General features: G+C 56.3%; 2 protein-coding genes across 5 annotated transcripts; both read right to left on the reverse strand.

The window, feature by feature from the left end:
• Window positions 1-3,314: 3,314 nt before the first annotated feature.
• Window positions 3,315-10,966, reverse strand: SERPINF2 (serpin family F member 2). 4 transcript variants are annotated; one of them, XM_040082635.2, is made up of 9 exons: window positions 10,838-10,966; window positions 9,761-9,959; window positions 9,093-9,149; window positions 7,766-8,192; window positions 7,334-7,477; window positions 6,967-7,170; window positions 5,964-6,106; window positions 5,178-5,382; window positions 3,315-4,484 (listed from the first exon to the last, which is right to left on the reverse strand). In XM_040082635.2, the coding sequence occupies exons 2-9, from the start codon at window positions 9,812-9,814 to the stop codon at window positions 4,159-4,161; spliced, it is 1,560 nt and encodes a 519-aa protein (XP_039938569.1). In that variant the 5' UTR covers window positions 9,815-9,959; window positions 10,838-10,966; the 3' UTR covers window positions 3,315-4,158. The 4 variants fall into 4 exon arrangements, with proteins under 4 accessions (XP_039938569.1, XP_039938567.2, XP_039938566.2 ...); XM_040082633.2 differs by having other exon boundaries at window positions 9,761-9,818; window positions 10,838-10,957; XM_040082632.2 differs by having other exon boundaries at window positions 9,761-9,881; window positions 10,838-10,919.
• A 949-nt stretch (window positions 10,967-11,915) lies between these two features.
• Window positions 11,916-23,741, reverse strand: WDR81 (WD repeat domain 81). Its single transcript, XM_040082636.1, is given in 12 exon segments — window positions 11,916-13,567; window positions 14,420-14,599; window positions 14,740-14,885; window positions 15,031-15,729; window positions 15,996-16,161; window positions 16,291-16,456; window positions 16,675-16,865; window positions 18,650-18,840; window positions 18,948-19,055; window positions 19,268-21,902; window positions 21,904-22,820; window positions 23,622-23,741. Coding segments are annotated over 11 exon segments (5,718 nt in total). The 5' UTR covers window positions 22,813-22,820; window positions 23,622-23,741; the 3' UTR covers window positions 11,916-13,240.
• Between the last annotated feature and the right edge of the window lie 1,308 nt (window positions 23,742-25,049).

A 25,049-nucleotide genomic window follows, 5' to 3' on the forward strand; every position in this document is an offset into this window, starting at 1 on the left:
CACATCAGGGAATTCCTCGTGTCTCAGAGGTATGGTTAATGCAGTAGTGTTTAATGGATTTATAGATTTATGTCCAAGATTTAATGGACAGACTGTGGAAGCAGGATTCTGTTGTTTGAGGCAGTTAAGATGCTGGGAACTTCTTGTATCCAGCGATAGTTAACAAGAAATCATTAACTGGCTTAAAGTTTTTTTTGGCTGAAAAGAAAGAGGCTAGAAAGCCAAGGACTCGTTCAAAAAAGAAGATGAATTAAGAGAATCTTGTAGAAGCTTTCAGAATGATAAATGATATGGAGAAAGCAGAGGGACAGAGGAGTTCCATTATTACTTTCCACAGAAGGCTCAAGGGGAGCACCCATCCGTGCACATTTAAATCAAGGGAGTGTATTTTTAAACGGGTATTAAAATGTAAAACTCATTATAACCAGATATTGCAGAAGATGAAAGATAAATGGATTTGAGGGTAAAAAAACCCAAACCAAATTAGTGGAAGAAAGGTCCCCTGAAGGCTACTAATGGTCACCTGGGCAATGCAGCCAGAGAACAATGGCTTTCCCTTGTCATCCTTCTTTTTCCTCAGTTGTAGTTGCTGGAAGGACCAGGATACTGGGCTAACTGGACACGTAGCTAACCAGACCCAGCTGTTTTTGTGTTTGGAAATGCTGGAGAGGCAGTGATGTCAGTGCCCCCAGCCTGGGACATCTCTTTGGGCTCGCTGCCAGCAGGTAACGAGGAGCTCCTCCCGTGTGAGCGCTGAGCTCATCCAGTCCCTCAGCAAAGGGGAAAGGATAAGCTCAGAGATGCATTAGCGGCTGGTTTTGCAAGCCAGGAAAGCAGATCAGGTGTGCCCCGTGATTAGTCAGTGCTTCAAAAGCCACCCCGCCAACAAGAGGGGCGGCAGCTCTGCTTTCAGCTGCTTCTCAGCTTGCTCTGTGCGAAATCATCTGCAGAGAAAAAAAATTGTACTTGTTATTCTTCCATTCTCAGCCCAGGGACGGGGGTGTTGGCCTTGGAGATGTTTTCTGGTGGTTTTAATCTCTTTGTGATCCCTTGTTTGTGGTGTTAAAATGCCCTTTGTGGAAGGAGTGCTAGAGAGAAGCTTTTATGTCTTGTCTCTATCTTTAAATGAAAATCCATCTGTTTAAATACAGGTTTGGTGTTAAAACCATTTAAATCAGAGTGGTAGTTTCATAGAACGTTATTACAGACCAAAGCCAGCTTTATTCCTGTAGGTGAAGAGTGTCCCTGAAATGGTGCATTAAACTCATCTAACAAAGTCGGTTTTGTTAAATCGATACAAACATTTTCCCGTTGTTCTGGTTTGGTTTGACGGTGCTCTCTGACAGGGTTCACTTCTGCTCTGCAAGTAGTGGTGATATGAATTTGGTCTAGGTGAGGAAAAAAGTACATCTAATATTAAAGAAACTGGGACTTATTTGATATTCTGAGCCAGCGGTGCAGATGGCTAGAGCAGACACCCTGTGCTAGTCATGTCTTTTCAGAGTACAGCTCCGTCAAAATGAAAGCTTTAGCAATGCAAAGTGGAAACTCCTGAGCAGAAACATTAATATTACTTTGCATTTTACAAACCGCCTCTTCTGGAAAGTCAGTGGAGTGAAAAAGAGTCTTATGGTTGGTGTAACTGATAATTTGTTGAGCGAAGCACAGTCATGGAGGGGTGCTGTACTGTCAAATGAGATGAAATTAATAGTTTGACAAGAATAGCTTGGAGGAGGAGTGATGGCAGCAAGACAGAAAATAGGAAATAAGAACCAAGCTGTTCAGGAAACCGAGAACAAGGGAAAAAGACTTTATAAAAGCGGGAGCTGGAGGGCAGGGGCGTGAAAAGGAAAACTTGAGCTTCAAATTTTGCAGCGGTTGCAGTGCAACAGGGCGGCATTCAGGGAGGTTACAGTCGGCAAAGGAGGCTTACCTAAGGCATGGAATGGTATTTCTGAATGCTAGGAATGAATCTGTATAAATAAATAAGCTAAAACGTTCCCTGTGGGCTAGAGCTGTGCCCTCTAGTAAGAATGGCTGAATTCTTGTGGGTTTACTTGTTAAAATTGCAGGGCTCCGTAATTGCAGCCTCTTCCTGAAGGGTTTTGTGCCATTACACTGGTTAGAGGGGTAGGCATTATCTTCGGCCATCCTTCCCCTTTTAGACTGGAAGAAATGCATAATTGGAGGTTGGAGCCAGGACTTTTTATGCCCCAGAGTCGCCTGCATCCCAGAAATTCATGGTTAGTGAGTCAGTCCTGCTCTTATGCCAGCAGATGGTGCAGACTATTCAGGGACGGAGGTTCCCAGAAGCATTCTGCTCCTTCCTTTGAGGGAAGGCAGCCTTCCCAAGAGAGGAAAACACTGCCAGAAGGGTGGCCCTTGGGCTCTCTAAGTGCTGCTCTGCAAGAACAGAGCACCATCCTTCCTAGCCAGCAGCTGAGGGGGTTTGGAAACAGAAATTACTGCGGACGGGAGTTGTTTTGCACAGAAGTACTCATGAGTTAGGCCCGCATTTTTAAGTGGTAGGATGGCTTTGTTGGGTGGAAGGACCCAAAAATTCCTTGATAGAATCATAAAATGGTTTGGTTTGGAAGGAAACTTAAAGATCATCTTGTTCCAGCCCCCCTGCCATGGGCAGGGACACCTTGCACTATCCCAGGTTGCTCCAAGCCCTGTCCAAGCTGTCCTTGGACACTTCCAGGGATGGAGCAGTCACAGCTTCTCTGTGCCGGGGCCTCAGGGGCTTTTAGGGCACAGCTGGATGGGAACAAGGACCCATCTCAGACCAAAGGGAAGCTATCACAGGACATTGCCTTTTGCCAAAGCAAAAGCACCGACCTTCAGCTACCGGTGTCAGAATCTTTCCTCCTTTTCCTGGAAGCTGTCCCTGCCATCCACAGCATGGAGACTCTGGAGCCAGGAGTATCCCAGTGAAGAACAAATCACAGATAACAGATGCCAGATCAGCACCTTTGACCCTCTGAGCAGATCCCAGCATTTGTCAGGTTTTACCCAGGAGAAAGGTTAAGGGCTGTTACATCCTTGCTTGTCCCTGCATTGCTGTTCACAGGCCAAACACCCTCCTGACCCCGTGCCACTGAGCTCATGCCCTAATTCAGGGAATCCTGCCATCTCACAATGCTCTGACCCAGAGCATCCATCCCCTGCACACCTGGCAGGGGACATGCCCAAAACTTGTTGGACTCGGTCCTTGGAGAGCCTTTACAGATTTTTCATTTCACCTCACAGCCCCTGTTGTTCCCTGTGACAAGGTGTAGCAAAAAGCAGATCCTTTGCCAGAGCCCCTCCTCTTTCCTTCTGTCATGCCCAGATTTTTTTTCCTCCCAAACTTTGCAATTACTAAAATTTTTTGTGCCTTCTTCCTTACTCTGTTGGGTCCTTCGATGCAACACCATCAGCAAACATATTCTGCTTTATTCTTTATTATTCTGCCAACATAAAAATCACTAAAAAACAACTTTATAAAATATGCCTTGAAAAATCTAGCGTTAGCCAGCCTCTAGAGGAAGGGCTGGAGAAAAGGATCCAAAGGGAGGGGTTTCCTACTGCAGAGCCTCCTACATCAGATCCAAATAGCCAAGGAGTGGGAAAAGGGAATCTTTGGGGAAAAAAAAAAGAACCCGTGCCTGGAAGTGGCTGTGACTCATCCTAGAGAAGACAACTGGTTTCTGGTCCAGTTGCTCTGGAGGTCGCTGTCTAGGTGGGCACAGATGGTTTTCAGAGGAACACGGAGGGATTCGTGTTCCCAGGAACTGCGGAAGGAAGCGCCACATTAGTACATCCCTGGCTGATGTCCAAGCTGCCAGATGCTAATGATGATTCCAGGCTACAGGGGACTCTAATAAGATCTTAATGAAGACTCTAATAACAGTCTGGGGACAAGAAAGTCTCCATGACCAAGAGCTCTGGAAGGGAAATCCAAGCACAACAAGCTTTTCAGGTTCAGCAGAGGGGAGCCTCAGCCTGGAGAAGCTGGTCAGGGTTGGAATGGGCTATCCCAGGACTGGTTTCTAGGGATCTGTAAAGGAAAACAGCAAGGAATTGCCCCCTGTGGCCTCAGAGGGGCAGGAGGCCTCTCTCAGCTGGTCCAGAGGCTTGGGCAGGAGTCCCAGAACGCTCGGGCTCTGCCCTCAGTTACTTGGGCACACGGTGCTCGTTGGCGTCTGTGGCTTCACGTGAGTCCCGTGGCTCTCGGATCTGGGGAGCAGCGTCTGGGCTGGGGTTCTGGACACTGCCAATGAAAAGTGGGATCCCCGTTTCATCCTCAAAGATGATGAAGACAAAGGGTCTGTCGAGGCTGAAGGCAGAGACTGAGCGTGACAGCATGACACTGGTGGCAGCAGATGCTTCCACCCCATCTTCTTTAAGCTCCAGGGTGGCCTGGTGCTGTACACTGGACACAAAGAGAGGCTCCTCTGTGATCTTCTGGAGATTTGGGCTCGTGAACAGCTCCTGGAGGCCTGCAGAGAAATCAGACCAAGTTGGTGCCATGAGTTTCTCAAAGCTGTCTGAAGAAAGCAATTCCCTGCTCTGCTGCTCCGTGTGCTGCCCACCATGGAGGGCTGGAGAACTGACAGGCAAGAGAGACAAAAACTCCACCTCTTTAAGAACTGTAGTGTAAGAACTTGAAGTCACCCTTAAAAAGCATCAGCAAGTCTGAAGGCTCTTTCTAGCTAGGCTGAAAATACTTCTGCAGAGATTATTTTTTTAAGCAATTCTTTGCAAAACAAAGTGAACCCTTAAATTATTCTCATCTGGAAAGGCAGCACCTGGTGTTTTATTTCAGCTCCAGGTTTTGGGATCTGCATTTTCTCTGCCGGCAATTCAGTCCTGGACACTGAATTAAATGACAAAGTAAGAGAGGGAGATGGATGCACGGGGGAAGCTGGTCTTGGCTACAATGGGAAGAACTCGTAAAAACTGTGAGAAGCTGTGAACGCTGCCTTCTCTGTAGTATCATCTTGTTGGAGCAAAACATTTGGTGCCAGGCAAGCAAGGAGTAAGGAGGAGGAGAGGAAGAAGAGCTGGGAGAGTTTGGAGTTCTGGAGCAAGCTGTGAGGCACAGCTTTAGAAACAAGGGTGGCAGCTTTTGGTGTCAGAGAACAGACTGATCAGCTCCTCTTGTTCTCTGCAAACCCTGCTAGAGGCCTTACCCATTTGGCTGAGAACCTGGTTGAGTTCCAGCTGGTAGTCCAGCTTTATTTTGGGGATCTTCACTGTGGTGGGCACCTCTCTGGGGAAAAGCCTGCACAGTTCTTTGTAAGGGAAGTTCTCCAGCACGTGAGAGGTGTTCTGGGTGTTCTGGTTTGGAACGATGACCACAAAACTCATGTTACTCTTAAAGGGAAACTTGGCCACCTGGAAATAAAACCAACCAGAGAAGGATTTAGAGAAAAGGAAGTCCAGAAAGTGATGCTTTTCATTTAGTCTTTTTCTAGTTGGTCTACAGGGCCACTCTTGCTCTCGGATGAGAACAGCCTGGTGAGAAGGAGGGATGTGATTTCCCCAGAGGAGAATTTGTTGGAATAACAGCTTTAGATTTTAGTATTAGCCACTGGCTGGTAAAGACTGAGCACATGGCAGAGTGAAAGCCCACATGCACAAGCTTGCCCCATTCTGGATTCTGAAAAACTCCAAGGGCACATTGTCTGAGGGAATTCCTTTCCATATTTCCTCCTTTATCTTTAACTCAGGCCTTTGAAACTCTATTAATCCCCAGTTAGTCGGAATATCTCTTTGTGGTTTTTTTCCTAGAGATTAAAAGTGAAGATTCAACATTCTTGCTGGAAGCAAGGACAAAGAAAGATTATTAAATTTTTGTGGGCTATGCCTATTTAAAAAAACATTTGTTTTTTTGGAGAGAATGCTTGCAGTTAGTAAAATACCACAGCAAGGGGAAATTCCAATGAAAATTTGCAGTGCTCCTGGGAGATCCCTACCTGAATATCCTGGGACTCCAGTGTAAACCAGCTCAGGGGGTACTGGTGGGCTTTCATCATCTCAACTGGGACCACAAGCTCATTGTCAAGGTAGAATACATCTGGCCCGGTGAAGCTTGCATTAAACTTATTCCTCCAAAACCCTGTAAAAATAAAAGTTTTGAAAGTGATGAAGTCAAATTTGGGTAGAAAACCAGAAACTGCTGAGCTGACACTCCTCCCATCTTGAGTTCTCTAACAAGGCCAATGGTGATCAGGGAAGTGAAAATACAGCGAAGAGAAGTCAGTACCAAGGCTGGAAGAGCCCTAAGAGCAGGAAACCCTTATCATCCAGAGAGAGACTATGGAATAACAAAAAGAAGACGGATTAATCCTCATGCCTCAGCGTGGGAGACTACTGAAGGCTATGGAGATAAAAGAAACCATGTTTGTGCTTTGAAAAGCGGGGAGTATTGCCTCTGTGCTGCAGAGGGGAAAACACTGCTCCAAGACCAAGGTAAAACCTTTGTAGATTTACACTGGAAGAGTTTTGGTCTGTGCACGGCCCTCAGGGAATTAAAAAAGGAAGATGTGGCCGACCACTGTGCTGCAGTCAGAGAGGAATCCACAGAAGCTGCCTCTGAGCTCTGTGGTGGGTGTGCAGGGAGCTGCAAACGGCCTGGTTCATCAGTTAGGTTAGAAAGGACCTTTAAGATCAGAGTAGATGAGCAGGGATGTGCCACTGCCTGGGATCCTGAACCAGGAGGCAAAGATACTGCAGGTCCCAAAGATACTGCTGTGTCCTGGCTCTGCTGTCAAGTACCATTTTTAGCCCATGTGAAGCAGTTGGGAATCATTACTGTACAGAAATCTAAGCAAGAGGAACAGCAGATGCACAGGAACAAGCAGATTGCCTAGCAGGAAGCAAGGAGAGGAGACGCTGTTCAGCTACAGGGCTTGCAGAAAACTGGAGTTCTAACAATTTCCTCTTGAAAGAAAATGAGGAAGGCCCCGTGGAGCTCACCGTGGAAATAGACGGCGTTGAGCAGGAGCATCACTGTGTTTTCAGGGAGCTGCTGGAGGAAGGAGGGAATTTGCCCGTGAGTGGCTTCCTTTACCCAGTTGTTTATGGCCACGAGGTCGTCCTGGCTGATCCCAGAAAGGGTCTTGGGCTTTGCTCCGTAGAATTTCTCTGAATCCTCCAGGAACTTCTCCTTCACCTCAAACCCTGGCAAAGAGGAGCGATGATGGAAAAGGTTTGCACGGCGTGATATGACGCTCCCCGAGAGGAGGAAACAGGGGAATTTGATTTCTCCAGTGTGCTTCCATCACTCTCTGTGACTGGGAGGTTTATCCCACACCAGTCCAGCCCTCCCTGGGCCAGCTCTCACCTTTCTGCAGGTACAGACGTGACCCAAGGCTGAGGGTGGACTCTGTGAGCCTCCTGCGAAGGGTGCCCAGCATGTGGTGCAGGCAGGGCACCGACTCCAGGTGCATCACCTCCAGCAAATGCTTCTCTGTCTGATTTGCTGCCCCTAAAAATCAAATTCCTGTTAGGCCTCATGCCCACGGAGTGGAGAGCAGGGCTGTTACTCTGGCTGCCCCTTGTTAGAAACATGCTGTGCCTCACCAAAGAGGCTGGAGAAATCTGAGAGTCGGAGCCTCAGAGGGCAGTTTCAATTGTAATCACGCTAATTAAAGCTGCAGGAGCAAGGGTAAGTGGAAGGGACTGTATTTCATTTGCATCTTGCACACTGGTTGCTCGTGCCTCTGGGAGGGGAAGCGGGGAAGGGCAGGGAGTGGTGGTTTTCCACTAAAATTACCCAGTGCCAGGTGAGACAAGGCGAGGGCAATGCTGAGCGGGGACAGGATCACGTTGGTTCTGTCGGACTCCAGCTGCGCCTCTCTCAGGAGGTCGATGCTGAATCTCATCAAGCCATCTGCCAGCCTCTGGCTCTTCTTCCAAGTCATCTCACAGCTTTCATCTCCAGCCTCTCCCTCCTCTTCAGAAGAGGCATTTTCCCCAGGTGATTTCTTCCCACGACAACCCCCAGCCACGGCTTCATCTGCTGAGCTCCAATCGTCCCTCGTGTCTGGCAGGGTGGTGGTGAACGCTGACATGGCTCCATCACTCTCCTGGGAGGTGTCATAAGTAAATTCTACCAGCTCTCCTTTTGGCAGCTTGGCCATCCCTTTCGCTGGGATGGCTCCCAGCAAATCCGACTGAACAATTCCAGCACTTTCCACATCCTGGCGAGAAACAAGGATAGCACTGGGAAAGCAAGAGCACAGTGACACCCACCCTCCTGGGCTTTCACTGCACATCCAAATGGGCTGAGAAAACTGGACAGAGATGGACTTCTCTGCTCTGGTGGAGGTTTTGCTTCAGTTTCCCTTTAACCCTGAGGATAACGATTTGAGGGAATGGCTTTGGAAAAGAGAAATGTGAAAATGGACCCAGTGAGGGTCTGGCAGTGGTTCCTCCTCCCCTTGCTCTCAGGAAAGCTTGAGGACAAGAGCCACCCCCAGCTCAGCACACGTCCTGTGCCTTCAGCATTTACAGATCCATCGCCCTCAGCCTTGATTTCATCTCCTCCCCTCGCACATTTTAGCAGTGCCCACCTGCCTCACACTGCTCAGCCCCTTCTGCTGCTGTTACAGCCCTGATCCAGTTTGGCTCAATTCCTCCTCCAGGCATCTGTGTTTTCTTGACCTGTGTGTTCTATTCCACCCTCCTCTCTAAATGTCCTCATTTTCCACTCTTCCAAGCCTTAGCCTTTAGCACTGCCACCCCTCCTCACATCTGCACGCTCTGAAACATCCCAGGCTCAGGGGGTTGGATCAGCTACAGATCTTTCTTCCTGTCATCCTCACAGCTGGTGGTTTCCCTCACCTTTCCTTTTCAATCAGAAATTAAATCATCCACCTGCCAGCCCCTGAACACACCAGCACCGATGTTAGCTCCATACTCTGCCCACTCATTTAGGGTGGAGCTTCCAACTTGAAGGAGCACAGCACTGGCAGCAGCTGGGAGCAAAGCCTGCAGAAAGATCGACTTTCTCATGGCACTGGGCTCATCTTTTCTGAGGAAAAACTGCAGATCCCACAGCAGGACTTCAGCCCCCTTGGGTGGAACCTGTCAGAGCTTACCCTCAGCTTCCCATCTTTGTCCAGGAAGAGACGCTGCTGGTCAATGGCCTGTGCCAGCTGTGGGGGAAAAATCAACAAAGAAACAAAGTCAGGTCCCTCTGAACTTGCAGAGTTTGTTTTCCCTGCTCCCACTGCAGTCCTGGCTGCAGCAGTCCCCGCAGGGCAATGGCACGGGCAGGATTTTGGGATGTGGGATGCAGACCCAGGGGCGGTGGGGTCTGGCATGGGGAGGTGGAAGTGAGGAGCAGCTGCAAACACTGGGTTTGTTTAGAGAGGGGTCAGGCCAGTCTGGCACAAAATAATGGATCCTTTTGAGAGTGAGCAGTGGGGTTTTGCAATCTCAGTTCTGACAGGGATCCAGATTTAAAAGAGGTGGGGGGAGGAAAAATCTGCCTTTCAAAAACCTCCTGTTAACTCCTGGAGGTCACGGTCACTAAATACAGTTGAGGTCAAGTTCCAAAAGAAAAGTTTCCACAGAAATATGAATAATAAGAACACCCACAACTATTTTAGCAGGGTAAAAAATTAGAATTCTTGCTGGTGAGCCCTCCCCCAGCAGGGTCCTCCACCTATCTGCCTTCCAGAGCTTCTCTGGGTGGTATTTGCCTCATGGTCTGGCTCAGGGAGCCACCACACTTCCCTTGCTCTTTGCTGGAATAGCAACTTACCCTTGGGAGGCTGTGCAGAGCAGCCAGGCAGAGCAGCCCCCAGAGGAACCCCATTTTCCTGGAACAGAAGGACCCGCCGAGAGGGGAGTTATTTCCAGCTGCAAGCTCAGCCTGTTCGGGTCTACGGGGAGAAAATTATCAACCTGGCCAAACAGGTTGGCACAGGAGCTCGTGGAAAGCAACAGGGAGATGAACAATGCTGCAAAGAAACAACACAGGGTCCTGGGTCCGGTGCCAAGGCTGGGAAATCAGAGAGGAGCAGGGGCCCGCAGCGGAGCTGCAGCCACAGCCAGGCTCCGCTTGGATCCTGCCCGTCTGACCCTGCTGCCCTGGTTTCTCTGGGCTGCAAATGGTATTTCCCTAATCAGTGCTGCACACACTGCGCCTCTGGAAGGAGACAAGAGCCTTTCTGCTCCTTTCCCATGGAAACCACCGAGATACAGGCACAGCATCCTCAGCTGTGCCCCGGGCTCTTGGGAGAAGGGCTACTGACCTGCAGGTGCTGCCTGGGAGAGGATTTGCAGGTGGGGAGTGCAACACCAGAGCAGTTTCCCAGCATTATGTCCTGGGAGGGGGAGTCCTCCCCTTCCCAGCACTCATCTTCCCCCTTTGCTGGCAAACCCCGCCTCTCGCACCTCCGTGCTCCAGTTCCAGTGCGGGACACAGGGAGCGGGGGCTTCCAGGGTCACGGACAAAACCCCACCCATTCCCTGGCCAGCGCTTCACCCGGCCGCTTTTCCCTTTCAGACAAAAATAAAATACCTTCTCCTCCTCATAAAACCTCCACGCCAAAACCCAGCCCCCTGCACGGCGTGCACATTTAATTCCTGGGGCTGCTTTCCACTCTCCAAGCAGTCCTTAACTTCACCCAGAGCCGCCGGGCTGGGATCCCACTGGCAGAAGATAACTTGAGGTTTCTCTCCTCCCCTTCCTTCACTCCAAATCCTGCAGTCACATACAACCCCAAATACCCCTTTTCCTCCCCTGGTGGTGCCCATCCTTTAACCCTCTGCCAAATTCACCCCTCTCTCCCAGAGGAGCGTTCTTTTCTACCAAATCCTTGGATTTGTCCCGTACCTGAGGTCGTTCCTGTCCACGTTGGAGCTGGCACCTGCTTCAGCCTGTCCAGCAGCTCTGCATGGGGCACACACAGCTCTTGTCCAGCCTCCCCTCCCAGCAGCGACCTGACCTTCGGCACCACCCCCTGTTTGGGAATTTGGCAGGCAAATATTGACCTTCAGCATCCGGTTAAACATTTGTTTGGGGCAGAAGAGTGAATTTGTGGTGCGTTTGGAGATGGGGACACACTTTTGGGCTGCTGTACCTTCAAGACAACCTCAACACCGAGTTTACCGGATCCAAACCTCCCAGCAGCAGAAGTAATTCGCAAGTGGCTCCGCTTTGCACACGCTCCCCGTGCTAGGAATATTCTCTTTTATTCATAAGCTTCAGCGAAAACTCGGTGTTTATTGCCACAGGGCTTTCTGGTTTGGGAATTTTCCTTGCTGAAATCCCCAGCTCTTCCCTCCTGGGGTCCCAGCTGCTGCACCCAGTGTGAGGCTCTGCTTTGGCACAGGGCAGGTGCCCGGGGCCCCGTGGCTGCACGCAGCAGGCTCTGATGGCCAGGCTGGACCGAGCCAAGAGCAGCTGGTCCCTCCCCTGGGGCACAGCACGCTCCAGAGCTCTCCCAGGGCAGCTGGTCCCAGTGTCCAGGGCATGCACACACTGCCTGGGGACGGGCAGAACTCCAGCAGACCTGCCCCGGGTGGATTTGTGCCGTGTGCAGAAGTGGTGGTGATCTTTCCTGCCTCTGCCCGTGCCCTCAGTGCGAGAGGAGTCACTGAGCACCAGCAGCACCTTCCACTCATCCATCCTCGCAGGAACTCTCGCTTCCCAAGCTCACCCCAGGCAGTGGGTGACAGATCCGAGCTCTGCAACCGCATTTGGGACGTGCTGCCGCAGCACAGGGAGCTAATTCCCCTTGGAAAGCAAATCCTGCACAGCAGAGTCCTGTCCTACATCCAGGGCTCCCCCAGAAGACAAGAGGAGCCTGGAGGAGGAGGTGTCACTTGGGCTGAACAGCAGGAGAGCTGCAGGCAGCACACCCAGCCCCTCCAGCACAGAGCTTCCACACACGCACACACCCGGCTCTGCAGCTCTTTCAAAGAGTTTATTAGAAGTAAATATTTACATCTATTGCAAATGGTTAATAGGCAACACGGGACTGAGAGCTCCCCTGGGGTCGGGAAGGACAGCACTGGCCAGCCACTCACCTCCCCAGCTGCAGCTGGATGGAAGGCATCTCCCCTCCCAGGACAGCCCTCAGCAGGCTCCTCCTCTGCCCAAGGTAAGAGCTTCCTGCTCCCCGATCCGGGCTCTGGCCAGGCTGAAGGATAGGTGGGAAAAGGGCTGCAACAGAAGGGAGGAAGCTGCTCCTACTGGTGGGGCAAAGAGCATCCTCTGTGCCCTCGGCGTGGGGACAGACAAAGGAAAGGCCAAAGAGAGACCACGCTGGATTCTTGCACCCTACAAGGGCAGGAGGGCACAAGACCGAGCACCTTTCTGCTGTCCTGTTTTCCCCAGGAGCCTGGCCAGCACGAAGGAGAGGATTAGGATTTACTGAGGATCACTGCCAGTGCATAGCACACACGGCATTCCTCACCCCTTACATCATCAGGGGATGCTGGGGCAGCAACCAACCACGGCCCTACCCCACTGCTCCAAAATCCCCACGGAAGCATCTCGTTCTGGCCTCCTTAGAGAGTCACATTCCCACCCCAATCTGCCCCTGTGCAGCAGCCCGTTCCTACAGGAACTGGCAGAGCAGATGGGGTTTGTACCTTGGCTGGCTTCCATCCCAGTCCCTGCCCTGGAGCCAGCACGGCAGCAGAAGGGCTCTGGTGAACCTCTCCTCCTCCCATGCAGGCTCTAGCTCAGCTGGCACAACCTAAAGTTCACGGAGCACCTCCTCTGGGCTTTGAGCACCGGCCACGGGACGAGGAGATGCAGCTCCAAAGGCAGCAGCTCCCAGGCCCAGCTTCTGCCACCCCAGTGGGGCTGCTCAGTGGTTCAGGAGAGGAAGGGGAGGTGCAGGTGGCAGTAGCTAAACTTGTGTTCTGTCAAGAGGCACCTCGTACCCCTAACTGAAGGGACAAGAGTACCTGTGGTCCCTGCTAGTGTGGAGGGCAGCTCACAGTCCCCTGGGGATCAGGCACACACGGTTAGGAAAGCTCCAGGCCTCTCTGCAGGGCTGACAGTGACCTACAACGCCCAACATCTCTCCCAGCAGCAGCGGAGGTTTCTCAGTTATGGCTTTTTTTGGGGGTTTTCTTTTTTCTTTTTCAAGATACACACAGAGGTTAGAGACGTAACAAGTACACCTCCCCCTGCATCCTCTGCTCTGAAACATCTGAGTGCCTCCTCCAAAAGCCACGCTGCTGGCTTCCAGCTCCAGCACAGAGGCTGCCAGGCCGGGGGTCGCTACGCCAGGAGCCGGATGACGCCGTTGTCCGAGCCCAGCAGGAGGTGGCACTTTGTGGGCAGCACTGCCAGGCTGGTCAAGGTACCCCGAAAGTTCTCTGAGCTCAGCTTGGTCGTGCTGCTGGGCAGGACTGAGGACTCCAGCATGGAGTAGACCCCGATCTTGTTGGCCACGGTGCCAGTGACCACTTCGTTACCGTAGAGGTCGAACGCGTGGATGGGCTCGGAGGCAGATTTGTAGTGCTGCAAAGGTTTCTGCTCCAGCTCCTTCCACACGGTCAGGGAATGATCTGAAGAGGAGCTGATCAGCACGTTGCCCTCTGCAGCCTGCAGGAGGGGAAAGGCCAGTGAGCCATTTCTGTAAAAACTCACAGTCTGGTGCTGCACACGAGAGCAGCTGCTGGCTGCCAGTGATCCAGTGGTCACAGTGCAATCCCTCAGGACACTCGGAGCCATTCCCAAGCGGATGATGGTACTGAGCACATTAGCAAGGCCTTGGGTGAGCTCTGCAAACCAAAGGATGCTCTGGGAGCTGGCAGTCTCCTCTGAGAGATGGGCTTGGCCTCTTCTCAACAACACCCTGACACCCAACACAACTCATTCATCATCTGTTACTACTGCAGCGAGTACAGGGATTACCATGCAGTCTCCCTCTCCACTAAATCACCTGTCAAACTATTCTCCTTCTCAGGAGAAGGAATGGGGAAGCTCTCTCACATCTGAAAATACTGCTGAGAGTAGGAGAAGCCTGGAGCTGCTTATTAGCAGAGCTAGTGAGAGGGTAAACAACCCACACTGCTGAACTTTGTTTAACCCATGTTTGGGTCGAGGACACTGGAGACCCAGCACTGCTCCCTGGGGTGGGTAAATATGGACAAGAGTTACTCATTAGAGCAACACTCTCCCAGGGAAGCCGAGAGCCCCGTGGAGAAAGCGACACATTCGCTCCTTCACGGGAGCCACGACTCCTCCCTGCCCCTGCTGCAGACCTGCCCGGCAGGGACTGAGAGCCAGACTCTGGCAGCACGGGATGGACCAAGAACAGCTGGCAGCAGCAGTAACCACGGGGCAGGAGAGCTTGGGCAGCCCCTTAGGGATGGAGCGAGGATGGAGCCCTGAAGGAAGGATGCTCCACACAGCCTCGGAGCGTCCCACCCCGACCCCAGCTGAGCCTCTCACCTTGATCTGCAGGATGTCCCCCTCATGGGCAGGCCAGCCCCGCATGATGAGCCCCGTCCTGGTGTCCAGCAGCACGATGAAGCCGGAGGAGAAGCCGGCCATGACGCTGCGGCCGCTCGGACTCACGGCCAGGCAGCGGATGAGCCCCGCGCTCACGCCGCTGGCCAGGCGGAACTCGTGCTGCAAGACAGACAGTCCAGCTGGGGGATGGAGCTCAGCACCGAAGGGACAAGCAGGTTTCCACGGAGCCACCACAGCCGTGATCCCATCGTTAGGCACAGGGCTGGGGGAAGGCGACTCACAGAGCACCGCACCCCTACCTGCAGTCCCGGCTTCCTGTGGTCGATGAACCTCAGCACGGAGTCTGCGCCGGCCACAGAGATGCTGTGGTAGGGAGGTGGCATGGTGGTGACAGCTGTGACGGGGACTTTGCCGTCTAACTCGTCAAAAGTCCGCAGAAGTTTGCCTGTGGGAAGGCGACAGACATTACGGCGGGACAAGTCACGCAGCAAACCTCCGGTTCCTGCGCTGGTTTTCAACAGGAGCCGTCCAAACTCAGCCCCTAAGGGCTGGACCAGCTCACTGCAGCTCCTCAGCCTTTCCCTCCTTACCCGTGAACTGGTCCCAGATGTGCACGGTGCCGTCGCAGCTCACCACGTGCTGCGGTGCCTCCAGCTGGCTCACGTAGAACACGGACTTCTTGTGCTCGGCGTAGGTGAAGCGCGGCGGCACCTCGCTGGTGCCATCGCCGTAGTTGTACAGCGGCCAGAGCCGCACGGTCTTGTCCTTGCTGCCGCTCAGGAAGAAATCCTCGCTGCCCAGCGGCGCCACGCACTTGATGGCGCCGGAATGCCCTGAGAAACTCTGCAGCTTGATCTGGTGGAAGTGGAAGCGGGGCTCGTGCTGGCTGACCCCGATCTCGTACTGCCAGTAGGCCAGCCAGTTCCCGCACAGCGCGTGCGTGCTGCGGGGCAGCTCGTGCTTCAGGGCGCTCTCCTCGCTGGACGAGCTGGGAACGAACGCGTCGGCGCCGGCGCCGAGGCGGAGCAGGCCAAGGCCCTCCCGCTGCGTGTCCACGGGCACCTGGATGCGGTTCCCCACCAGGACGCTCCCAAAAGTGCCGGAGTGAGTGTCCTCCTGGGGGCTGGAGAAGGGCTCGGCCCCTCGAGGGTCCTGGTCTGAGCTCACCGCAGTCGGTGTTTGTTCCAGGCCGACGGCCTGCAGGCTCTGGGGGTTCACGTTCTCCAGGTGGAGGCTGGCCAGCTTCTCAACCAGCGAGTGGTTGGGCACAACCGTCCTGATAACGTCACCTGAGGAGACAGAGACAACGTGGCTGCAAGGGAAGCAATGTCCCCATCATCGCCATCATCCTCCTCCATACGCAGGGATGTGGACACAGCGTCCCCCAGGTCAGCTGCATCCGCTCCCAGCCTGACGCCCAGTGGGCTCCCAACCCAAGAATCAGCCCAAGCCATGCTGTACAAGCTGTGGGTTTTCCCTGGAGTTTAGGCCCAGCACGCGTGCCCAGAGCACGGAGCGCCCTCACGGATCCCTGGAGCTGGTGGCCAAGGCGTACCCAGCAGGCAGGAGAAGGGGATGTAGGTGATGTAGGCCATCTCGGGGTTGAACACCTTCTGTAACTCCACCAGCACGGATGGATCCAGGGCCAGCAGCTTCCCGTCCGAAAGGGGCACCTCCATCAGCGGCACCTCACAGCTGCTCAGCGACTCCGCCGTCAACCCCTGGACGAGAGAAACAAGGTCAGATAAACCCCAAGATCAGATGCTCTTACCACACAAACACAGCCAGGTAACGCCCACCACATTCCCCGCCCTGGGGAAGTGCAGGAGGACCTCTCCCACAGCACTGACCTGGTCCTGCAGCTCCTGCAGCAGCGAGAACGCCCCGAAGAAGTTTCTCACTGTGTCACTGAGGTGCTGCTGCACCATCTCCTGCCCAATGCGCAGGCAGATCAAGGCAATGAGGCTGATTGTCTTCACACACAGGACGACACGGGCCTGGGCTCCACTGGGGAAACTGAACAGGACATCCGTGACCAGCCTGCCCTCCACATATCCCCTTTCTCCATCCTCTGCCTCAAGCTTCCTGCTTCCTTTTCTGTGTTATCAGAATGCTTTCAGCAGTGTATCAGTGCAAGGAGGTGCAGAAACGCTCCCCCAGCACCGGCAGCATTAATGCCCCCCCCCAGAACCGTTCCCAAATCCCTGATTTTGTGCCAACCCTGCAGCGCTTACCCGACAGCTGGCGAAGTGAGGAAGCCCAGCACTGGGAGCAGCACCTCCTGACTGATTTTGGGGAGGATGTCCATCAGTGTGGTGTCAGAGAGACACACCACGACCTTCTGCGTCAGTGTCACAGCAGCCAGGAGCCCGGCCTCCTTCCGGCTGTTCAGCCGGACCCCGCCGGAGCCACCGCCGGGTGCCACCTGTGAGAGGGACTCCTTCAGTGCCAGGGCCACCACCTGCCCAGCAGGACACGGCAAAGGTGACCCCGGGGCCACCTGAGCTCAGCCCGGAGCCCAGCACGGCACTGCTGGTCACGGCTCCTGGAAGAGGAACCCGAGCGCCGAATGTCAGCAGCAAAACGTGTCTGGCGCTCCAGGGATGAGTCCAAAAACTGACAGGCACCTGTCAGCATCAGAGATGAGCCTGGAGAAAATGGGGAATGACACCCCTAAGCTCGCAGATTTCCTCTGCAGAGGACAACATCCCCGCAAGTGGCACAAGACCAACAACCCCACATTGGCCCAAACCACCCTGGACACCCCAGAGCATCATTTGCCAGCACAGAGAGAGGGGAAACTCTTACATACACACAATTTAAAATTAAAAATCAATGTCTTCATCCCACAGGCTGCAGAGGAACAGTCCTCCTTGCATGAAATATCCAAGCACAAATGACAGGCAGACCTGCTGCTGGCTTCTAGAAATCCAGCTGCTAATAATTTCATGAGGCAGAACTGCACTGAACATTCCTTTTTCTGCTGATAATGTTCTGCTGCTGTTATGGCAGTGCCAAAGAGTTAATAACATTGGCAGCAACACTAAAATATTTCTCTCTAGATTGTCCTATCCTCTAACTCCTAGACAAATCAAACACCCAAGAAAAGAGAGCCAGTAACAAAACCCACAGACAATTCCCAGCTCCTGCTATATTTCTTGTACACCTGCCATCTTCCAGCTCATCACAGAGGCTCTTCCTCTCACAAAATAGCCACCCTGCCAAATCCTGCAAGAAGGATTGACTTTATCCTATTTGTGACCCGCGAGTTCCACCGCCCCAGGATCAGGTTGCCAAATGCTGTTTCACAGGGGTATTAATCCCCTCCGTGCCCCCAAGCAATGAGCTTAGGAAAGCAAAGGAGAACAGCTGGAGCTATGATTGCAACTGGGTGGAGAATGATTTTTTTGCTGAAAAATGGGATTTTTTTTTTTCCCCCCCCCCTGGAAAAAAAAAAAAAATCTCCCCTTCAACACTGGAAAAACTGACAATGCCTTTTTGTTTTCTTTAAATGAGCAGCTGTGGCCTCTTTTCCTCTATGTTCAAATTATCAGAAAGCTACTGAAGTTTTCCATTTAAACAAGAACCCATAACCAGTTTACAACCACTAAAGAGGGAGCAATATGAAAAATAAGCCTGTTTAAAACATCCAAAAACCTTTTCCTTTTCAATGAAAAATTAAGTTTTTCAAGCAGCTGCATTATACATTTGCTTCTTGATACGAACTTCAAGCTGAAAAGTTGTTGAGCCTTGCCAGTGCTTTGTATTCAGTTGAAAACCCGTTGGTCTCCTCCCAGTTCACCCCTATCTACCCACACAGACCTCTGTGAACGCTCCCTCCAGCAATCTCACAGCAGCACAGGCTGCTCCTCCTGCCCGTTATCACAATCCCACCTTTGTGCCAGCTCTGTTTGGGCACAGAAAAGCAGAAAAAAAATGCTTTTTCTCTGCTTTTCACAAGGTCTGACAGGGGAAGGGGGGTACGAACACAGCCGTGTGCTTTGCTGGGAGCAGTCTGGAGCTTGTGGCAGGAGGTGAAAAGTGCCTCTCCTGCCCTTCTCAGCCCACACTGGCCCAGACAAGAGCCCAGCCAAGCTCAGCTTTTATGCAGAAGGCTCCTGGTGTGGCTGGACTATTATTTGTACATCTTCCCTTTGTGCCTGGACGCAGCTCTTGGCCCAAGAGAGAGGAGAAAAAGGCAATACTGACCAGGTAGCTGATGTAGGGCAGGTACTGGTAGGTGAGGACAGGCTCTCCATACAAATATGCCACGTGCATCAGGCAGGCCAGCACCGGCTTGGACACCTGATCCCCCAGCACGGGCCGCTTCTGGTAGATATTTCCCGTACTCAGGGGACTGTTCTCGTCGCTGCTGGGTACAAACTGCTGCCTGGTCGGGCCTGCCCGGAGAACGAGGCATCGTGAGCTGAAGCAGCAGCCACACCCCAGCCACCAGCGGACAGACTGGGGGCACAGCCCAGCCTGGCACCCGGGGAAGGGGCATTACCGACGTAGCAGGACGTGAGCAGCCGGAGCAGGTTCCTGGCGATGAAGCGGGACGTGACGGTCGGGCCCAGCTTGGCCGAGAGCCACCTCACCATCTTACAGGCTGTGTCTGCAGAACGACAGCAGTCACAAGGACAGTGCCCAGCACGGCACCGATTAGCTGTCAGCCCCTGCTGCCCCAACCCTGCCTCTCAGAGCCACGCGCAGCCTCTCGCCCTGGTTTCATCACCTCCCCCCAAGCTGGGACCACAAACACCCCCAAATCCGGGCCAGCATCTCCCGAGGCTCTGCCCAACAGCCTGGGCGCTGGCAGGGTCTTACCCAGCAGTATGGTCTGCTCTTTGTCATCAGGGTGATCTGGCAGCTCCTCTCCCTCCCCGTCCTCTGGCTCGCTGCTGTCGTCAGCCAGGGTGACATCCACAGAGGCCCCAGCAGCATCCACCACCACCGTCAGCTCCGCGTCGACCGCGGCGTCCTCGTGCTCCTCTTCCTCGCGCTCCTCTTCCTCCTCATCCGAGTCCTCGCTCTGCTTCAGGTCCTGGCTGCTGTCCATCGACTTCAAGCTGCTCTTGTCCTTCTGGGAGTCCCCATCCGCAGGTCTGTCCTCGCCCAGGGACACCTCGCTGGCGCTGCTCTTGTCGCTCAGCCGGCCGAGGCTGAGCGCCTCCTGCTCCTGGGGCTGCAGGGATTCCCCGACGTAGAGGCCACTCTGGAAGTCCTCGCCCTCGGGCAGGTAGGCCTGGTCGTGGAAGCTGACCCCAGAGGTGTAGTCCAGGAGGTCGAGCGCAGCAGAGCCGTGCTCCACGTCCATCTTGATCTCCTCCCCGAACACACACGACACGGGGCTCTCCCCTCCGCTCTCGTCGTCCTCGGCGGTGCCCAGGAAGGATTTGCTCTCCTCCCGCGAGCTCTCGATGCCCACGAGGATCTGCAGGATGTGGGGCAGCAGGTTCAGGAGGAAGGACTGCAGCCCCAGGCGCACGATCAGCTGCGCCACAAAGCAGTCCGTGTACAGGTAGAACCGGCCGTGGCGGGAGCAGGGGGTCTCGTAGGCGCCGATCAGGGGCTTCAGCAGGTATTTATTGGCATTCTTGGGCCCCAGGGATTTAGCTATGGGCTCAAAGAGGTACCACGCTGCGTAGACAGCGGTGTTTTCCTCGGACATCAGAGATAATATGAAAGGCAGAAGAATCTCCAGGCCCTCGGGAGTGATTTCAGAAAGGATTCCCTCCAGCTGCTGCCACAGCTGGAAAACAAGCTCCCGGCCTTGCCCTTCATCCTCGATCTTCTTCGCCTGATAGGTGAAAATGAACTTGTGCAGGGCTGGGAAGTACGTGGGGAAGGGGACAATGGAGCTGAAGGGGCTGAGGAGCTGCGTGGGACAGGGTGGGGGGAGGCCCTGGGAGATGGGTTTGTACTCAAACAGCTGCACCGCGCCCTTGCCCAGCCTGCTCTTGAGCAGCTTCTCCACGGGCACGCTCAGCTGCAGCAGGACGTGCAGCACGTGCTGCAGCGGGGCCGGGATCTCCTTGGGATGGTAACGGCACAGGTTCCGCACCATCAGGAACCGCTCCAACAGGGACGCGTCGGGCTTCGAAGGACGGAGCCTCGGTGCAAATATAATCTCAGCTACCAGGATGCCCAGGGCTTGCATGTCCCTCTGGAAGAGGTCGGAGAGACCCAAGGGTGGCTCTTCCCACGGCTGCTCCATCAGCTGCATCTCGCTGCTTAAGCCTTTAACCAAGAAATTGTCCAATTTCTCCAGTTCCTCCAGGGCCTGGAGCGGATTGAAGCCTTCGGGAAGCGTGATCTTCACGTCGAGCTGATCCGCAGCCCCTGCCTTGCTCCGGCGGAGCGGTCGGACCCCCGAGGATTTGCCGTCGGCGGCATAAGCAGGGAGGGCGGAGGGCTGTGCTGGAGGCACAGCGGCACAGGGCTGGTCAGGGGCTCTCCCAGGAGCTGAAATGGAATCCAGGGCCTCCGTGCCTTGCTCCAAATCGTCCTCACCAGCGACGGGTTTCTCCCCAGACCAGGTGGTTTCACTGGGAGTAGCCTCCAGGACCAGCCCGTTGACCGCATCGGTCACCTGGCCTTGGGCGTCCTCCAAAACCACAGTCTCCCGGATGTTCTGGAGCAGAGGCCGGGCGATGGCTGGAGCTTCAGCAGGAGTGTAGGAAGGTCCCACCATGCGCCTGGGATGGGGCTGGTCAAAGAGCTGCACCACCCCGTAGGTCGTCAGGTGCGTGTGGTTGTCAACCAAGTGGAGGCAGACGTTCTTCTCCTTGACCGCATCCTTCCCCAGCAGCTTGTAGCCAAACGTGAGGTCAATCCAGTGGTGCAGGTCCTGGGAGACCTCCCGGCTCTCCAGCAGCATGCGGTGAACTTCGATGAACTCCTCGTAGGAGCTGCACCACGAGGGCACATCCAGGTCGGGCATGTCCGGGTGGATGGAGCGGAAGATGGAGGGGTCCGTGTAAAACTCTGGGATGCACTCGTCCGGCGTCCAGCTCTGCATGCGCTCCATGCTGGCTGGGTACTCGTTGGGCTCCCACTGGGACCTCACGTGGCAGCACAGCACGGCCTTGGGCGTCCTGCGGGCCGTGTACACGTAGTAGGTGATGTCCGAGAGGACGTCCGAGATGTGATGGGGGACGTGGAGCTGTTCCCCACTCGACCCCCCCGCAACAAACGCCTGCTTGGTCATCTCATAGGTGAAGTCCAGCTGCTTGTCGCCCTTGTTGAGACGGAACTTGGATTTCCTTAGGTCCCTGAACTTGCCATTTTTGGTAGTGAAGTCCACCACCCAGGGAAGAACCGGGTGGTAATTGGGGTCTCCCATTCTCCTCCCAGCCAAGCTGTTCAGGCGCATAAGGTAGTCGAAGTTGCTGACCTGCCCGTGCACCCACTGCAACACCAGGTCTCGGAGGTCCTTCTGGCAGGCACTGCCTGCCACCCCCCTGCCTTTGCACGCAGCTTCGCTCGCCCTCTCGTCCCAGACCGCCCTCCAGATTCTCCTCCTCCTCCTCCCCCGGTCCCTCGTAGCCTCTGAAGTTCACACGCAGCCGGCTGCACAGCTTCTCGTCCACAGCCACGTCCCGAAGGGAGAAATCTCCACAAGCCAGACCCGCCTGGTGACAAGCCTTCATGGCCTGCAGCACGTGGAAGAGCAGGAAGAGGATTTTGGCGTGGCTGTTGGTGAGCTTGGCCGGGCTGAAGGTCACGACGTCGTGCAGGCAGTACTGCACGTAGGGGTAGATGACGTACAGCACGTCGGCCGACTCCAGCAGCGCCTCAGCCTGCAGCACGTTGGGGCACAGAGGCACCGCTTTGGCCACGCTCTCCTTGGCAGGGGACGCGCCAGGCGCGTTCCTGCCCACCTGGAGGACGGGGCAGCCGTAGGCTCTGTGCAGCGCAGCCCTCAGCGCGTCCAGCGCCGGCACCGTGGGCGGCGCGTCCGGGCGCCGGTAGGGCCGCGCGTACAGCCCGTGAGCCCGGCCCCAGAGGTTGTGGTAGTTCTGGGTGGCCACGCCGTGCATGAAGCCGTGCAGGCTGTCGGCGTCGCCGCCGCAGCGCTGGTCGGGGGGCCGTGCCCGCAGCGGGTACCTCAGCCGGGCTTTCCGCAGCCCGTGGATCTCCACCCGCGTCCAGCCCGCCGGGAGTTTCTGCACCGAGTGCTGCAGGAACGTCCGGACCTCCACCTCGCTCAGCCCCTCGGGCCGCGGGCAGGCCGCCGGCAGAGCCCGGCGCTCCCTGAGGCTCTGCAGCCATTTCGCCGGCACGAAGGCGGTGACGTGGGTCCTCTCGGGGGCCAGCTGCCGGCGGTCGATGTTCAGGTCCTTCTCCACGCTCCGAAGGAAGCCTTCCATGCTGGATTCTGCGGGGAGGAAGGTGGCCCAGACGGGCTGTGAGCGAGCGGAGCGGCGCAGAACCACCCTGCACGCCCCAGCGAGGAGCGAGTCTCACTTCCCCATTGGCACCCGGGTAAAAAAAAAGAAAAAAAAGCTGGTTTGAGGAGCTTTGCCACTGTGCCCGTGTGTGGGGGTTGAGAAGGGACCAACCCTGGCTGTGAGGGACAAGGCGGGACCTGTGCAGCCAGGCAGGGTGATGTGGTGGGGCTTCCACAGCCTGGGAGGGGGACACGATGGGGACTTGCACATCCAAGCACTAGGGGAAGGAACATGACAGGACCTCTGCAGGCGTAGGGTAGGGTCGGTGGGGGCACACACAATGGAACATCCACAGCCAGGGAGTGGGACGCGATGGCACCTCTTCAGCCCCAGGCTTGAGGGACACAATGGGACATTCACAGCCCCAAGAACTGAAAAGGAACACGATGCGATGTGGAGGGTGACATCTGCGGCCCCAGGGTCGGTGGCGGGGACACAACGGTAGCTCCGCAGCTGGAGGGGGCACACGATGGGATCTCTGCAGCATAACCCCCGCATCAGGGACACAAAGGGACCCGGAGAGCGACACAGAGGATGCTCACAGAACGGAGCTCGCCCACAGCACCGAGCCACGGCCACGGCCGGCCAGGCGGCCCCGGCCACTCCGGGCCCTCGCTACCGGCAGGAGGACGACAGAACCGGGCTGAGCCCCGCGGCCCCGAGGGCCGGTCCGGGGAGCCCTCATCCCCCCGTGGGGTCCCTCACCGCCCCCGGCGGCCCCGCGTTACCTGGCGGCGGCGGCTCAGCCGCGGCGGGCGGGGGCGGCCCCGGCCATGTTGGTCAGGTGACGGCGGTCACATGCGGCCACCGCGCCGCCATGTGCGCGGGGGGGCCGGGCCGGGCCGGGCCGCGCTCCCCGCCGGGGCCCCGCGGGGCCGGGCCCGGGCTCCCTCCAGCGGCCGCGGGGCGGGGGGGGGCCGGGGCGGGCGCGGGGCCGGGGCGCGGGGGCGTGACGCGGCGGGGGCGTGACGTCAGCGTGACGTCAGCAGCGCCCCGGGCTGTCAGCTGGAGCCGGGCGAGCCGCGCTGACGAGGCAGCCGGTCTTAAAGGGGTCCCCCACCCGCCGCGGGCGGACCTCACCGGCGGCAGGTGAGTGCCCGGGGGAGCCGCCCCGGGACCCTGCCGCCCTTTACCCCGCGAGGCACCGCACGCTACGGGAGCTGCCGGCCCCGGTGCCCGTGAGCCGAACCGGGTCCTCCCACCGCCGCTCGGGCGGTGTCGGGGCTCCGGGACCGGGGGGTGCGGCAGCACCCACGGGGCACACGGCCACGATAGCCACGGGCGGCCGGACCGAGCGCGGCCCCTTTAAGGGCGCCGGGGGCTCCCGCCGGGCAGCGCCGCATGGCGCGGCGGCGCGTGGGTGTCACGTGGGTGGGACGTGGCGGCCGCCGATTGGCCCCCCGTTCCTGGCTCGCTGCAATCAGCTGTTACTGGGACGAAGGGCAGGAAACGGCCTTAAAGGGGCACCGCAGGTCAGACCCGCGCCCCGCGGGGCGGGAGCGGCGGCGCCGGGAGTGCCGGTGGGGCAGCGGGTGAGCGACACTCTCGGGCCAGGCTGAGCCGCCGCTGCCCTGCGCTCTCCCGCGCCGGCGGGCGCGGCCCCTTTAAAGAAGTTGTCCAGTCATCGCGCGGCGCTGCCAAGTCATCGGGGTCAGCCGAGTTCTCTCGGCCACGCCCCCCGCGCCCGCCCATTGGTGCACGCGGCGAGCGCTCACTTCTGATTGGTGGAGGACTTAGAGCAACTTCTCGGAATCGGGGCTGTGTCGCCAGCCCCGGCACAGGGAGGCACCGCCCGAGGGCGGGCGGGGGCGGCCGGGCCATGCCCGCGGCAGCGCCACGCCCCGCCCGGGGCCCGCGGAAGGGTCGAGCCCCTTCGGAGCCGCCCTGCCCTCGCCGCCCCTTCACCCGCTTGAAAATGCCAACTCACAGCACGCGGGGCATGCCGGGAGCGCCGCGCCGCACTACAACTCCCGGCATGTCCCGCGGCGGGGCGGCTCCGTCCGTTCCCAAGGCAACCGCCGCCCGGCCGGGAGGGAGCCGAGTTCTCCCCGGCGGGGTGGGAGGGACAGAGCGCTCGTCTCGCCCTCCCATTGGCCGAGCCGCGGGTCGCGCCGGGTCGCTATTGGCTGGAGCGGGCGGCAATCGCGGCGCGGGGG

The sequence above is a fragment of the Hirundo rustica genome, chromosome 19, assembly GCF_015227805.2.
Source record: "Hirundo rustica isolate bHirRus1 chromosome 19, bHirRus1.pri.v3, whole genome shotgun sequence".
In the NCBI taxonomy this organism is placed as follows: domain Eukaryota; kingdom Metazoa; phylum Chordata; class Aves; order Passeriformes; family Hirundinidae; genus Hirundo; species Hirundo rustica.